A 15446-nucleotide genomic window follows, 5' to 3' on the forward strand; every position below is an offset into this window, starting at 1 on the left:
TGCCTATAACCAGAGTGACGACATCTCATTCGTTAATTCTGGCAACAATTCAAAACATTCCATTAGCTTTACATTAAATTGACAGGTCGTTTGCTCGTTTGGAACTGGGAGCTGTCATTCCAAACGAGCAGCTGTCGCCACTCTGATTATAGTCACTCTAATGTCAACATAACGCTGTGAGTTGTGTGTGTTTCATTGGCTGTGCACGGAGATGCCAGATATTTTCATAGAAAATATGTATTACTTTGCATAGAAAGTCTACACACTTAAATATTTTAGCTGAGTCTCGGCAAAAAAATGCCGAGATTCGCACAGCTGAGGAATCAGTAATCATTTCGGCAAAAATTAAAATTACTGAACTTCTCGGCACCCTCAAATTTGACAAACGTCAAATATTGCCGAAATCGTCAGCAGAAGATTTACTATTTGTTCAGTTAAACTTTCACTGAGTATTCAGTAACGCAAAAATAAATTACTGAATCATCAGTAATTAAAAAGTTAACCGATTAATTTAGTTCGTGATTTGACATCATTATAAACAGGCCGTTTATGATCAAAAATTCATTTTTTTACACTTAAAGTAGACTTACAAATTTGTTGCGGTAGTGCTAAAAGGCCTCTACCTGGAAACAAGTGGCATAAAATATTGAAAAAAATTGTCGGAAGGCTCTCATTCAATACCGAATACTGTATAAGCCATGCAAAGATCATTAAATGTTGACAGTATTCCTGGTCCCGCGGGAATTACTACATCTTTCCAAATTAGAGAGCAGTCTTCTTCGCCAAATTCCTCAGACATCACTACTAATAGCGACGAAATAAAATAGAATGAAAATAAAAATAGGTTTTTATATATTGAGTTAACTTCTAAAAATTCCATGATAATTTCACGACAATATAAATAAGCAATAGAAATTGCTTTCTATATAAAAAGAATGTGTTGCAATCGTACTTACAATCGTACTTCGGAACAAATGATCAGTGAAAGATAAGCCATATTATGAAGCATATGGTATTAGGGTGGTTCTAATTATTAGGGTGATCCAAAAATTATTTTTCGTATGTGTTGAGATAGAGGACTGCATCCTTCGGCAAAATTGTAGGAAAACTTATATCAAGCAACTTTGCCGAAAACACTATTGTAGTATCTCTAACGGTTTTAGTGTTACAGCTATTTTAATAGATCAACTTAGGGTGTTCCTAAAAAAATCAGATTTTTTGCTCTACACTGAGCTGAATTTTCTTTTTCACATTATATGATATTCTAATGATTTTGCATTATTAGCATTTCCAATAATAGTTACAAGATGTGTTCAACATCATGTCAAATATATGAGATAATCTTATGAAACATAAAACTCTTCTTAACGTTATTTTTACAGGATTTCCATATAACGAATGAAATTTCCAGTCTGAGTCAAATTTATTGGCGCGTCTTATAACCATTACTAGATATCCGCACAACATACATTGGAACAATTTATGAAGCGCATATTATATTCACTTCGAATTTATTTAGATAGGTTCATATATACCATATGACTAGTTTTATAAAATTTATTTATTCATATATATATATATATATATATATATATATATATATATATATATATATATATATATATATATATATATATATATATATATATATATATATATATATATATATATATATATATATATATATATATATATATATATATATATATATATATATATATATATAATATAAATATATATATATATATATATATATATATATATATATATATATATATATATATATATATATATATATATATATATATATATATATATATATATATATATATATATATAATATATATATATATATATATATATATATATATATATATATATATATATATATATATATATATATATATATATATATATATATATATATATATATATATATATATATATAACTTTCAATGGAGGTCATACGGATAGCAGATAAGATAAGCAGATAATAGCAGAACTACTTTTCGTTGAGGATTCAAGCTTTACTAATATTCCATTCGGTAAGGGAGCACCTCATGATATTTGCGAAAGAGAAGTGAGATCCCGAGACTGAAAATAAAAAAAATGAATCTTACTAGACAGATAGAGTAATGAAATGTACCGGATAAATATTTCATGGTCCGTTAACGCATATCCTTGAACGAAGTTGGATGAGCTGTCTTGTCAGCAATTTAAAATTACATTGAGATGCGGAACCTCCTGAAGAAATGGTCTGAAGCAGTTGATGAATATCGAGGACACAACTATTCACGACTTTCATTGGATTTCCATATAAATTATATGGGATATTTTCATAACTTTCATTATGATAACGTCCATTTAGATTTGACGTACACATCAAATAAAGATTATAAGTTTCCATATAATTTCTATGAGTTATATTCTGCATATGATTCATATGACAAATCTAATGAATATAAATAAGATTTTCATTTCAGTGTAGCTTTCTTAATATTCACTTCTCGATTTTGGTGTCTTAGAATATCTTTTAGAGTTTGTTGAAACCAATTTTTTCATGACTAGCGCATTCAGGTAGCGTTTTCTGAACCGAAGTTATGAGCAAAACTAGTTCAAAAACAGATCATTTTTAAACTGCTATATGTAACATTGGAGCAAACGAAAAAAAAATCGGTTTGTTTCATTTGATAGAAAATACTTTCGAGCATGTTTATAGAAAAAATGGCGGAGGAGATATTTTTTTAAATTTTTTAAAATGTGTTCAAACCTTGGGTTTTTTTTATTGAAAAATGCCCTTTCATGTAAGACATGTATTAGCTATACATATTAAAATAAGGTATTGCTGTCTTCTAGCGTGTTAAAATTAAAAATGTTAATTCAGCTGCATAATCGGGAAGATGGTGTACACTCACGTTGGTTGTTACTCTATTCGATAATGCTATTACAGGATCAGACGTTAAAAGAAATCGTTTGAATACATCCTCTAGATTCACTAAACGATTGAAGTTCTGCGGATGGAACTGCCTATACTTGCGAATTGATTTATTTCGACTCTCTTGCACTTCCTTACTGTACATACCAATAGGAAGCAAAGCATGTTTTATAATTGCAATCCCATGCACCAGAAGTTTATGCACGGTTGGCGACAGAGCATACCATCCATACAGCTCCACAAAACGAATTCTCCTGGAAAGCAGGTACCGAAATCTTCACATTGCTGTTTATCAACGTTAAGATTATAAAAAACCGTTCAAGTATATTTCCATTTAACTCGATGATTTGCGCTACTGTGTTATATTCTTTGAAAAATCTGCGGGCCCAGATACCATCATTCGAGTTGCCGCCTCCAGGTAATGGTTCACCAATGCTAGACCCTGTCAGCTTGGAGCGAAATCAATCTTCAGTATAGGAACGCCATCACACGGCATCACATTCAACATATCATGTCAATTGTGTGGGTGCGCAGTGCTGCTATTTTGGCGCGCAAGATTTTGACGTTTATCTTCCCTACTTCAATGTACGAGATTCGATGCGGACTCACCTGAGGGCACCATGCTCGCAAAAAAGGATGTTTCCAATGATTTATTCTAGAAATGTGCGAGCTGGATATCTTTTTAATATGATGTCTTTGCTAATACGTAACCCTAGCCGCTCTTTTAATGCCGTTAGAATGTTTGTCTCTTGCTCCTTGACATGCTGATTTTGTCGAGACACGCGCCATGTCGGTTTCTCAATGTGCAAACAATAACTCACTTTTAGCCAAAGTTCCATAGATCGAATCATTGCGTGCAGAAGCGAAATTCCAAATTGATATTTGTTTGGATTATTCTCATTTGTTTCAGTTCTTGAAAAATTCAGAGCTTTTCCTGAGCGCTTGCATATGTACCAAGCTTGGGAGTGTATGCCTGTTATGTCGTTTAACACTTTCGTATCGTTCAGGCAGAACACTAGCTTCGTCGATACAAATACTTTCCCCAGTACTGTGGGAGAAAGCTCTGCAATTTCTGCATTTACTTTGTCCACTTCCTGCTGTTAGTTCCGTGTTTTCCTTTTGAAAGATTATTATTCTGGGCAGCAAAGGGAAACAGATGAAGGATAATTGTTGTTCCAGATTATCCAGCATTCTTGCTCAACAATCAATCGCAAGGGAACCAAACAGATAGCAAATATTGTACAGTAAGGAAGCGTAAGAGAGTCGAAATAAATCAATTCGCAAGTATAGGCAGTTCCATCCGCAGAACTTCAATCGTTTAGTGAATCTAGAGGATGTATTCAAACGATTTCTTTTAACGTCTGATCCTGTAATAGCATTATCGAATAGAGTAACAACCAACGTGAGTGTACACCATCTTCCCGATTATGCAGCTGAATTAACATTTTTAATTTTAACACGCTAGAAGACAGCAATACCTTATTTTAATATGTATAGCTAATAAATGTCTCACATGAAAGGGCATTTTTCAATGAAAAAACCCAATGTTTGAACACAATATAAAAAATATAAAAAAATATCTCCTCCGCCATTTTTTCTATAAACATGCTCGAAAGTATTTTCTATCAAATGAAACAAACCGATTTTTTTTTTCGTTTGCTCCAATGTTAGATATAGCAGTTTAAAAATGATCTGTTTTTGAACTAGTTTTGCTCATAACTTCGGTTCAGAAAACGCTACCTGAATGCGCTAGTCATGAAAAAATTGGTTTCAACAAACTCTAAAAGATATTCAAAGACACCAAAATCGAGAAGTGAATATTAAGAAAGCTAGAGCAAAAAATCTGATTTTTTTAGGAACACCCTAAGTTGATCTATTAAAATAGCTGTAACACTAAAACCGTTAGAGATACTACAATAGTGTTTTTGGCAAAGTTGCTTGATATAAGTTTTCCAACAATTTTGCCGAAGGATGCAGTCCTCTATCTCAACACATACGGAAAATAATTTTTGGATCACCCTAATAATTAGAACCACCCTAATACCATATGCTTCATAATATGGCTTATCTTTCACCGATCATTTGTTCCGAAGACATCATAGCTCTAAAGTATAAGGCTAAGCCACAAATGTTTTTGTCCCCCTAAATTGTGGATCCGGACCACTGTGCATTGCAATCAAATACTAATAGATACTCAGAGAGAAAAGTCTAATATTTAACTTCTCACTTTTTATGAACCTGTACAAATCTGTATAAAATTTAGTAAATCTGTATCAAATCTGTACTTTGATTCAAATCAGTATGCGAACGCAAAAATCTATGCAATCTGTATAAATGGCATCTCTGGCTCAGCATTTTGTTTAAAGAAGGGCTAATGTCTAAATAGTAACAATAACTTTTTTGTTTATATTTTAGGTTCACCAAATTACCTTTATAGTAAAATTTTATATTTAAAGCGAAAGAGAACGGAAACGACCGAAAAAATTTTAAACTTTGAAATGATTTGAACTGATTCTAAAAATATCGTATGTTGTCTCATACTTGGCATTAGGCCGTTTTTAAGAATGAATTCTGACATTTTGAACCTGAGAGTGCAATAGTGGAATATTTTGTTTTGATTGCTGTCGCCATTGCTAATTTATAGGATGAATAAAGGATCAACGATAGAATGGATAAAAATCCATTGAGATGAAATTAGGAGCAAAGTAGTGAACACATCAGAAGTGTTTTTAGCTGTTTCATGAATATTAGTTAAATTTTCAAGAAATGTGAATCAATTCTCAACGTGGAGCAAGGCGAATGACGCAGTAATATGAAATAGTTATAGTGATGTTAGTGGCTAAATCGGGGTTTGAAGGCGACGTCCTTACAAATGAGATGAAATAGGGAGCCCTTACCCTAGTAAAATAAGTCGTATTCCCGATAAAACAAAACTAAAGGCGCTAAAAATGAATAACTGATTCAAAACGGTCCTGACAGTATTGTATGGCAAAAACCCGGTAGAAACAGAACCGTTAATAACCGTTAGGTAAAATTTTCTGTTCGGAAACGGTGGTTGCATTGTTACCAGACTCTTGCCGAAAATCTACACGTATTTTTTTCTGGCAGACGCTGCCAGGCGTCAGGGGGGGGGGAATCTGCCAGGCACATCCAAGCGGACTGAAGGTTAGAAAGTATCACATCTATCATCCTACAACTTGCAAGACCTGAATTTCAAGAGTTGCGAATATTAGAAAATTATTTTTAATTACTTTCGTTACTTTTTTAAGTCGTTGCATGTTTGACTGTTTGAAAATTACATATAAATAAATAATTAGCATGAATCCTAAAAAGTGTAATAATCGGTTTGAGTAATTTTCAGACCCATAAATAGTATAATTATTGACGATCATGAGTTCATAAGTGTTGTATTAATATGAAGAGAAAAGGGAATGCATATTAATGACATAAACATCATACACATCTGAAGGAACGTGTTGAAATTTTGCTTTCATTGTGCTTTCTTTCTTCGGACGAGACGCATTCCTTTTGAGCCGTTTTGCTCGGTGATGTTTGCAATGAATAAAATATTTTTTCTGTTCCAAATAGTGTCAATTTCATTAATGGTGTTAGTTGTTTGTGTAAACAGTGATTTGACCTTACCCACTGAAGCATGGGAGCCAAAATCGGCCACAGAATTGCGTGATTTAATTTGTAAGTTTGTATTGTTGGTTTTCCTAATAAATTTAAAGTTTCGTATCCCGGTTTATCAGAACATTTGGTGTTCAGCCCTTTTAAAAGGATCTAATGTTCTTCTCGATACTGAGTGTGTCGCAAATAGTTTTAATGTTCTAGTGAAAAACAAAATAATATGAAAGCAATGCTTAGGGTTAAGTATAGGATTGTTATTTTGGTTTTGGGAATTTATGTTTCATGCATTTAGTTACTGAGTAGTTACTATTGAGCAGTAATGGAAAAAATCAAACTTTCGAAAGTCGCGACTGAGTGTTATTCAGGCAAAAGGGAGGTTGGTTAATGTCAGAGACATAATCGGATGACGTAAATACGAATAACATTGGCTCGCTGAAACTGAAACTGTACCCTTATAAAGCATGATATCAACTCGGGCGAACGACAAAATAGGGGCTTAGTAAAATATATAATGATAATAAACAATTCTTTATAATGGAATTTTGAAAAGAATCCTTCATTTTGCCAATGATGCTGGAAGTGATGAGTTGGATTCGATTTTCGATGGATGCCACTGATGTTCGTCATTTGTTTCCAGACTGACCTATTGTCCGTGGATGCGATTCTGAAACGGCAGGTGCAAGCGAAGTATTCATAACCGATTATATTCCACCAAGTGAAGATATTCCACCCCCCCCCCCCCCCCCCCCCCCAAAGATTTATTGAAGGAAAATTCTTCATATTTCTTAACTATGTTACTAAAAACTAATATACTACAATGTGGAATGTGCTGTATTTTACCACTTTCGAATATTGGTTATTACTGTAGTAGTAGGGAACTTACCGCCCCTGTTAATATGTATTTAATATAGCTGGCGAAAAACGTAATATAGATTAATTAGAAACGTTATTATTTACAGAGTTCCTTACTTGAAAAACAAGCAATATCATAAATATGATCAAGAAAAGTAAACAAACAATTTTATTGAAGAGTGTGCCAGATATTTTCGAAAGATTCAGCATAAACATACCTTGTCGGCTTCCATTCAAAAATGGATTTCAGGATTTGGAATAATCATTCATAGGTGAATGAATATGAATATTTCCATTACATTGTGAACGAACAATTCCACCGCTCACAAAGAGGACACTATTCCAGCCAAAAAGAACCACACAAACAAAACGCTTCGTCATATGCACAGATGGTACATTGTGCTGGTATTAGAGTCTTCATGAAGCACAGATGCCGTGAATATAATTTTCTCTTTCATGGTCTGAACGTTGTTCTTCTCACAAAATAAATCTTAGTAAGCAAACTATCTTCAAAGGGCTAGAAAGTAATGAAGATTATATATTCAGTTTTCGCTAACAGACTGGCTCTTCGAACGCGAACGGTGTCAAGTTATTAGAGGGTAAGAATTTTTAGTTATACTTCACTGAAATGAAAATCTTATTTATATTCATTAGATTTGTCATATGAATTATACGCAGAATATAATTCATAGAAATTATATGGAAACTTATAATCTTTATTTAATGTGTACGTCAAATCTAAATGGACGTTATCATAATGAAAGTTATAAAAATATCCCATATAATTTATCTGGAAATCCGATGAAAGTCGTGAATAGTTGTGTCCTCGATATTCATCAACTGCTCCAGACCATTTTTTTTCAGGAAGTTTCGCATCTCAATGTAATTTTAAATCGCTGACAAGACAGCTCATCCAACTTCGTTCAAGGATATGCGTTAACGGACCATGAAATATATATCCGGTACATTTCATTACTCTATCTGTTTAGTAAGATTCGTTTTTTTTTATTTTCAGTCTCGGGATCTCACTTCTCTTTCGCAAATATCATGAGGTGCTCCCTTACCGAATGGAATACTAGTACAGCTTGAATCCTCAAAGAAAAGTAGTAGTTGGCAATTATCTGCTGTTCGTATGACCTCCATTGAAAGTTATATATATATTTATATATATATATATATATATATATATATATATATATATATATATATATATATATATATATATATATATATATATATATATATATATATATATATATATATAAATAAATTTTATAAAACTAGTCATATGGTATATATGAACCTATATAAATAAATTCGAAGTGAATATAATATGCGCTTCATAAATTGTTACAATGTATGTTGTGCGGATATCTACACTGAAATGAAAATCTTATTTATATTCATTAGATTTGTCATATGAATCATATGCAGAATATAATTCATAGAAATTATATGGAAACTTTTAATCTTTATTTAATGTGTACGTCAAATCTAAATGGACGTTATCATAATGAAAGCTAAAAAAATATCCCATATAATTTATATGGAAATGCAATGAAAGTCGTGAATAGTTGTGTCCTCGATAGTCATCAACTGCTCCAAACCATTTTTTTCAGGAAGTTTCGCATCTCAATGTAATTTTAAATTGCTGACAAGACAGCTCATCCAATTTCGTTCAAGGATATGCGTTAACGGACCATGAAATATATATCCGGTACATTTCATTTCTCTATCTGTCTAGTAAGATTCATTGTTTTATTTTCAGTCCCGGGATCTCACTTCTCTTTCGCAAATATCATGAGGTGCTCCCTTGCCGAATAGAATACTAGTATAGCTTGAATCCTCAAAGAAAAGTAGTAGTTGGCAATTATCTGCTATTCGTATGACCTCCATTGAAAGTTATATATATATATATATATATATATATATATATATATATATATATATATATATATATATATATATATATATATATATATATATAAATAAATTTTATAAAACTGGTCATATGGTATATATGAACCTATATAAATAAATTAGAAGTGAATATAATATGCGCTTCATAAATTGTTCCAATGTATGTTGTGCGGATATCTAGTAATGGTTATAAGACGCGCCAATAAATTTGACTCAGACTGGAAATTTCATTCGTTATATGGAAATCCTGTAAAAATAACGTGAGAGAAGAGTTTTATGTTTCATAAGATTATCTCATATATTTGACATGATGTTGAACACATCTTGTAACTATGATTGGAAATGCTAATAGTGCAAAATCATTAGAATATCATATAATGTGAAAAAGAAAATTTAGCTCAGTGTAGTAATACTCATAAGACGCGCCAATGAATTTGACTCAGACTGGAAATTTCATTCGTTATATGGAAATCTTGTAATAATAACGTTAAGAAGAGTTTTATGTTTCATAAGATTATCTCATATATTTTACGTGATGTTGAACACATCTTGTAACTATTATTGGAAATGCTAATAGTGCAAAATCATTAGAATATCATATAATGTGAAAAAGAACATTTAGCTCAGTGTTGAATAATATAAACAGAAATAGCAGGAGCGCAGCATTAGCAATGGAGATTTGGTGATCTCTGCATATACCGCAAACAAACAAATGCTTCGTTTGCTGTCTCTTAGAGAGAAACTAGCTCCTGCTTTCTTGCTACTTCTTTAAATCTAATTCCTGCTAAGTAGCGTTTAATTGGGTTGAATTGAAATAGTACATGATAGTTAATCGATCAGTAAGATAAAAAATAAGTCTTTAAATCAGTATTTCGCATTTAACATTTTTTCATTGAATTTTCTTTGCGTATTGCTATGAGCTCTGAGAGCTGTAAAAAACACATGTCTCTATTACAGCAAAACCTTTATTTTAATAAACGCTCTAGCGGTGGAAGTGCAAACAAAATGAATTCTGTATAAACAAATGTGAATCGCGTTCGGACCTCGAAGAAACATTCGACAGTTAAGAGCCAGTCATCAGTCTGTTAGCGAAAACTGAATATATAATCTTCATCACTTTCTAGCCCCATGAAGATAGTTTGCTTCCTATGAATTAAAGGGCTCCCTCTTACCGAGAGAAGGAGAAACAGTAGTAGGGGTGAATATTGTTCGCTCTCTTCCATTCATGTGCATGGACAGCAATTCCAATAAAGCAACAAGGCTCACGCTTCCTCAAAGTGACATAGTTCTTAAAGCAGGTGTATTCATGAATATCATACGCCGTGAGGCATGTATACTCAGCTTCACTGCCCTGCCGAATTTTAATCCCGCTCACTCCAACACTCAACAACTCGCTCGGCGCTTCCCCCATCCTTCCTGACGCACTCGTCTCATAAGACGACTCGGCTCGCCTTCTGTAGGTTCCGTTGGAGGCACCTGTCTTTTCTTTTTACGATTTTCAGAAAGATATTTCGCCTGAAGGTACCGTGATCGCGCCATAGCAAACACTTTCAATGATAGCTCTATCTAGAATGAGGAATCGCTACTTCGTATACACTATGTATTTGTCAATCAAGTTAAAATACCAAACAACGAATTAATTTTGCAATATAAAAAACATTTTTTAATCCACCTATTTTTTATGTTTTCAAAAACATCACAAGAAGACTTTGTCAATATTGTTTTACAAACTTGAATAAAATCAAAAACTTACTTTGGTAAAAACTTCCATCACCTTTTCGATTTGTGAACAGCTATGTCAAGTTAATATAGATTTAAATGTGGCAACCCTGCACGCTATACAAAATTGAACAAAGTACACTGTGTGCTAGGCAGGTGCGTTTTTTTCTTATTCCGCACCAGCACTTACCGATGCGTACCGTTTTTGCATAATTTTGTATGACAGTTTGAAAGTTTTGTTACTCATTGCCCTATAATTTCGGAACCGGAAGTCGGATCTGGATGAAATTGCACAGAATCTTTTAAGGCACTGAGAGCTTCAATTTGAATCATAATTTGTGCAAATCGGTTTAAACATTGCTGATAAATCAAAGTGAGTTCCGTTTTTGGAGCTTTTCTTCATTATGACCGGTGCGTTCGGAAGCAGAAACCGGGCACTAGCAGTAGATTTATATATCCACCAACTAACAAGGTCTGTTAACTAGATGAATTTACCAGTAAATTTTATAAAAATGTGCATCACTTTTCAAAGAATTTCAAAACCTTTCATTTGCATATTAGTTTGTAAAAATCGGCTATGAAAATTCAGAGAAAATTGAATGCGCATTTTCTTATAGATTTGCACATATTGCCTTGTAATTCTGGAAATTCAATAGCGATCTATGGGACCATAAGACCTTTCGTTTAAATATAAGTTTGTGAAAATCGGTCACGCCATCTCTGAGAAAAGTGAGTAGCATTTTTGTTCCTTTTTTTGCATATCACCCTGTAATTCCGGAACCGGAAGTCGGAGCGGAATAAAATTCAATAGCGATCTATGGGACCACTTTCATTTGAATCTGAGTTTGTGAAAATCGGTTCAGCCATCTCTGAGAGTGACATTAACAAACACACACATACACACACAGACATTTGCTCAGTTCGTCGAGCTGAGTCGAACGGTATATGACATTCGGCTCTCCGGGCCTTGGTTCAAAAGTCGGTTTTCACAGTGATTGTATAGCCTTTCTATATGAGAAAGGCAGAACATGCATTAATATTTCGGTTTTGTTGCGAGCAAAGCCGATAATGTTTTATTGATGCTTGTTTACTATCATATGGAAATGTTTAGACAGAAAAAAGGAAGACATACACGTCCAAAAACTTATAAAAAGCTATTCAGAACTATAGATTTTCCGGACTTAATTTGAATCACATTTTATTTGTTTCGCAAGTACTACGTAAAAAATGAATCGATTTATCGAAGGATCGTATGCATACTGGAATCTCCATTTACGTGCGAAACGGGGACGTGCAAATGGATTCAATCCAAAGTTATGTTATAATGATAATCATAGTTACTTCTGTTTCATTGAACGTGGTTAAACACAATGAATTTAGCGTAAGTGCTTATATTATTATTTTATTGAATAAAACAATAATCATTAACCTATTTAAATGGTTAGAAATTGATATAGTCTTACGATGCATATATTTGTATAAAAATAGTTGAAATTCCTCTCAGGACCTAATATAATGTTCATGGAGAAATAATATACATCTATCTTCAAATTATCTGGTTGGAAGCGTTTAAAATTATGGTAATTCTGAGCCTGATCATCGAAATTCAACAACCAGTAGATTTAGAAACATTTAACTCAGAATAGTATAGCACAAATGTTATTAATAAAGTTATTTGAATTGATTGATGTTTGAAAGTTTCAATCAGAGCACGTCAACCAACTTGATGAGTGTCCAATGATTAACACATGGATCAATAAGTCCCGAGACTAACAATGGAAACAACATTTTTTTCCCAAATTTTTTTTTTATTCATCAACATAATCACCTTTTAGGGTGATACAATGGTTCCAACGTTTTTCCATTTTTTCAATACCATGTTTATAAAAAAAATTATCCTTCGCTTCAAAATAAGCTTCAGTTTCAGCGATGACCTCCTCATTTGAGCCAAATCTTTTTCCCTGGAGCATTTTTTTAAGATCAGCAAAGAGCCAGTAGTCACTGGGGCTAAATCTGGCGAGTATGGGGGTGGGGAAGCAGATCAAAGCCTAATTCGTTCAATTTCGCCATTGTTTTCATAGATTTGTGGCAGGGTGCATTTTGTTCCTTCGAAAGCATTTGCGGCACCCACTTGGAAAAAACCTTTTTCATGCTCAATTTTTCATGAAGGATAGTAAATACACTTCCATATGATATCTGTGTCATCTCAGCAATCTCACGGAGCTTCACTTTACGATCTTTCATTATAATTTTTGTCACTTCACTCACATTTTCCGGTGTAACGGCTTCCACAGGTCTACCCGAGCGTTCCGCGTCATTTGTGTCGGTACGACCACGTTTAAACTCGGCGAACCACCGACAAATCTTTGCTTTTGATAGACAAGAGTCCGGATAACATTTTTCAATCCATTGTTTCGCTTGCACGGTGTTTTTATCCATTAAAAAACAATGTTTTATCAAAACACGAAACTCAGTTTTTTCCATTTTTTAAACAAACTACAAAACGACTTTACTCCAACCAGCTGTTTCTGGTCGGATCGACTTAAAATTTTTACCCGTTTCAAACAAAGGTTAGTACTCTAGAAAGACGTGGTTACTGGTTTACTACGAGCGCCAGCTCTGCTTTAGTCTCGGGACTTATTGATCCATGTGTTATTGTTGTCCATGCTGTATCAAATCTCTACATATGTGTAATTTGGAATGGGTTCGACGAGAAGTTGAAATCGAAAACTCCGAAAGCTTTCCGGTCTATCTCTCGTAACGTCCACGCTTCGTGTCCGTACAGGGCCACGGGAAGGATCAGTGTATTATAAAGAGCGAATTTCGTTTCTGTTTGCAGGTTTCGGGACCTCAGCTGGTTACGTAATTCGTAAAAGGCCCTATTCGTAGCTGTAAAACGTCTTTTCACTCCACGGGAAACATCATTGTTACATGTCACAAGTGTTCCAAAGTAAAAAAAAATCTTCGACAACTTCAAACACATCCCCATAAATCACTACCTCAGCACCAACACCACTAGACCTGCCTCTGTCTCTAGCCGCAGCCATGTACTTCGTCTTGGTAGAGTTGATGGTCAAACCTATCCTCGCCGTCTCCTTCTTCAGAGGAACAAAAGCCTCCCCCACTGCCCTACGATCGATGCTGATGATATCAATATCGTCTGCAAAGTCAAGAAGCATATGCGACCGTATGATGATAGTGCCATTCCTCTGCACGCCAGCCCTCCTTATCGCACCTTCAAGTGCAATGTTGAACAGTACATTTGACAGCGCATCACGCTGCTTTAATCCATCTAAGGTCATAAACGAAGTTTACACTTCGTCTGCCATCCGAACACTTGACTTCGACCCGTCCAGTGTCGCACGTATCAGCCTAATTAGTTTTGCCGGAAAGCCATGTTCGAGCATTATCTGCCACAGCTCATTTAATTTAACTGAGTCGTACGCTGCCTTGAAACCAATAAACAGATGGTGAGTCTGCAAGTTGTACTCCCGGAACTTATTTGGGATCGTCCGGAGGCTAAACATCTCAGCCCTCACCAAAAACCAGCCTGGTATTCGCCGACGAAGGGCTCCTCGAGTGGTGTCAGTCTGTTAAAGTTCTGAGTACGTTTATGTTGAAAAATTTCAAATTTCATTTTGGTGTCGGTTCAGCTATCTCCGAGAAAAAAGAGTAAAAAATGTTACATATATACATACGCACACACACATACAGAAATTTTGGGTACTCGACGAACTGAGTCAAATGGTATATGACCTCGGTTCAAAAATCAGTTTTCACAGTATTTGTGTAACCTGTAAGAGGAACAATACCCCTGGAAATGACCTAGCAGTCCTATACCTAGCAGTCTGTAATTCTGGAATAGGAAGTTGTATCTGGATGAAATTTGGTAGGGTTATATGAAGTTGTAAGACCTTTCATTTGAATCTACGCTTGTGAAACTTGGATGAGCGGTCTTTGAAAAAATCAATTGCACGTTTTCAGTTCATATTGCACATTTTACCCCGTAACTCCCGAACCGGAACTCTGATCCAGATGAATTTCAATAGCAACTTATAGGCCTATAAGGCCTTTAATTTGAATCTTAGTTGAAGAAAATCGGTTGAGTGATCTCTGAGAAAATCGAGTGCACTTTTTCTACATTTTTTTTGCACATTTCACCCGTTGCTCCCGAACCGGAAGTCCGATATGTGCAAAATTCAATAGCAACTTATAGAACCAAGAGACCTTTCATTCGAATCTAAGTTTGAGAAAAACGGTCTAACCATCTTCGAGAAAATCGAGTGCACATTTTTGGTACATACACATATACACACACACAGATAGTTGTTTAGTTCGTCGAGCTGAGTCGAATGGTATACGGCATTTTACTGTTAAAAAGTCGATTTCC

The 15446-nt window shown here is 34.2% G+C and overlaps 1 protein-coding gene across 1 annotated transcript in view; it reads left to right on the plus strand.

Moving 5' to 3' along the window:
• The first annotated feature begins 6422 nt into the window (after positions 1–6422).
• LOC131432721 (uncharacterized) overlaps positions 6423–15446 on the plus strand; it is a 175977-nt gene continuing 166953 nt past the window's right edge. The window contains exon 1 of the mRNA XM_058599191.1: positions 6423–6628. Within this exon, the coding sequence (XP_058455174.1) occupies positions 6484–6628 (145 nt within the window). The 5' untranslated portion in view covers positions 6423–6483. The remainder of the gene's footprint in view (positions 6629–15446) is intronic.

The sequence above is a fragment of the Malaya genurostris genome, chromosome 2, assembly GCF_030247185.1.
Source record: "Malaya genurostris strain Urasoe2022 chromosome 2, Malgen_1.1, whole genome shotgun sequence".
Lineage (NCBI taxonomy): Eukaryota > Metazoa > Arthropoda > Insecta > Diptera > Culicidae > Malaya > Malaya genurostris.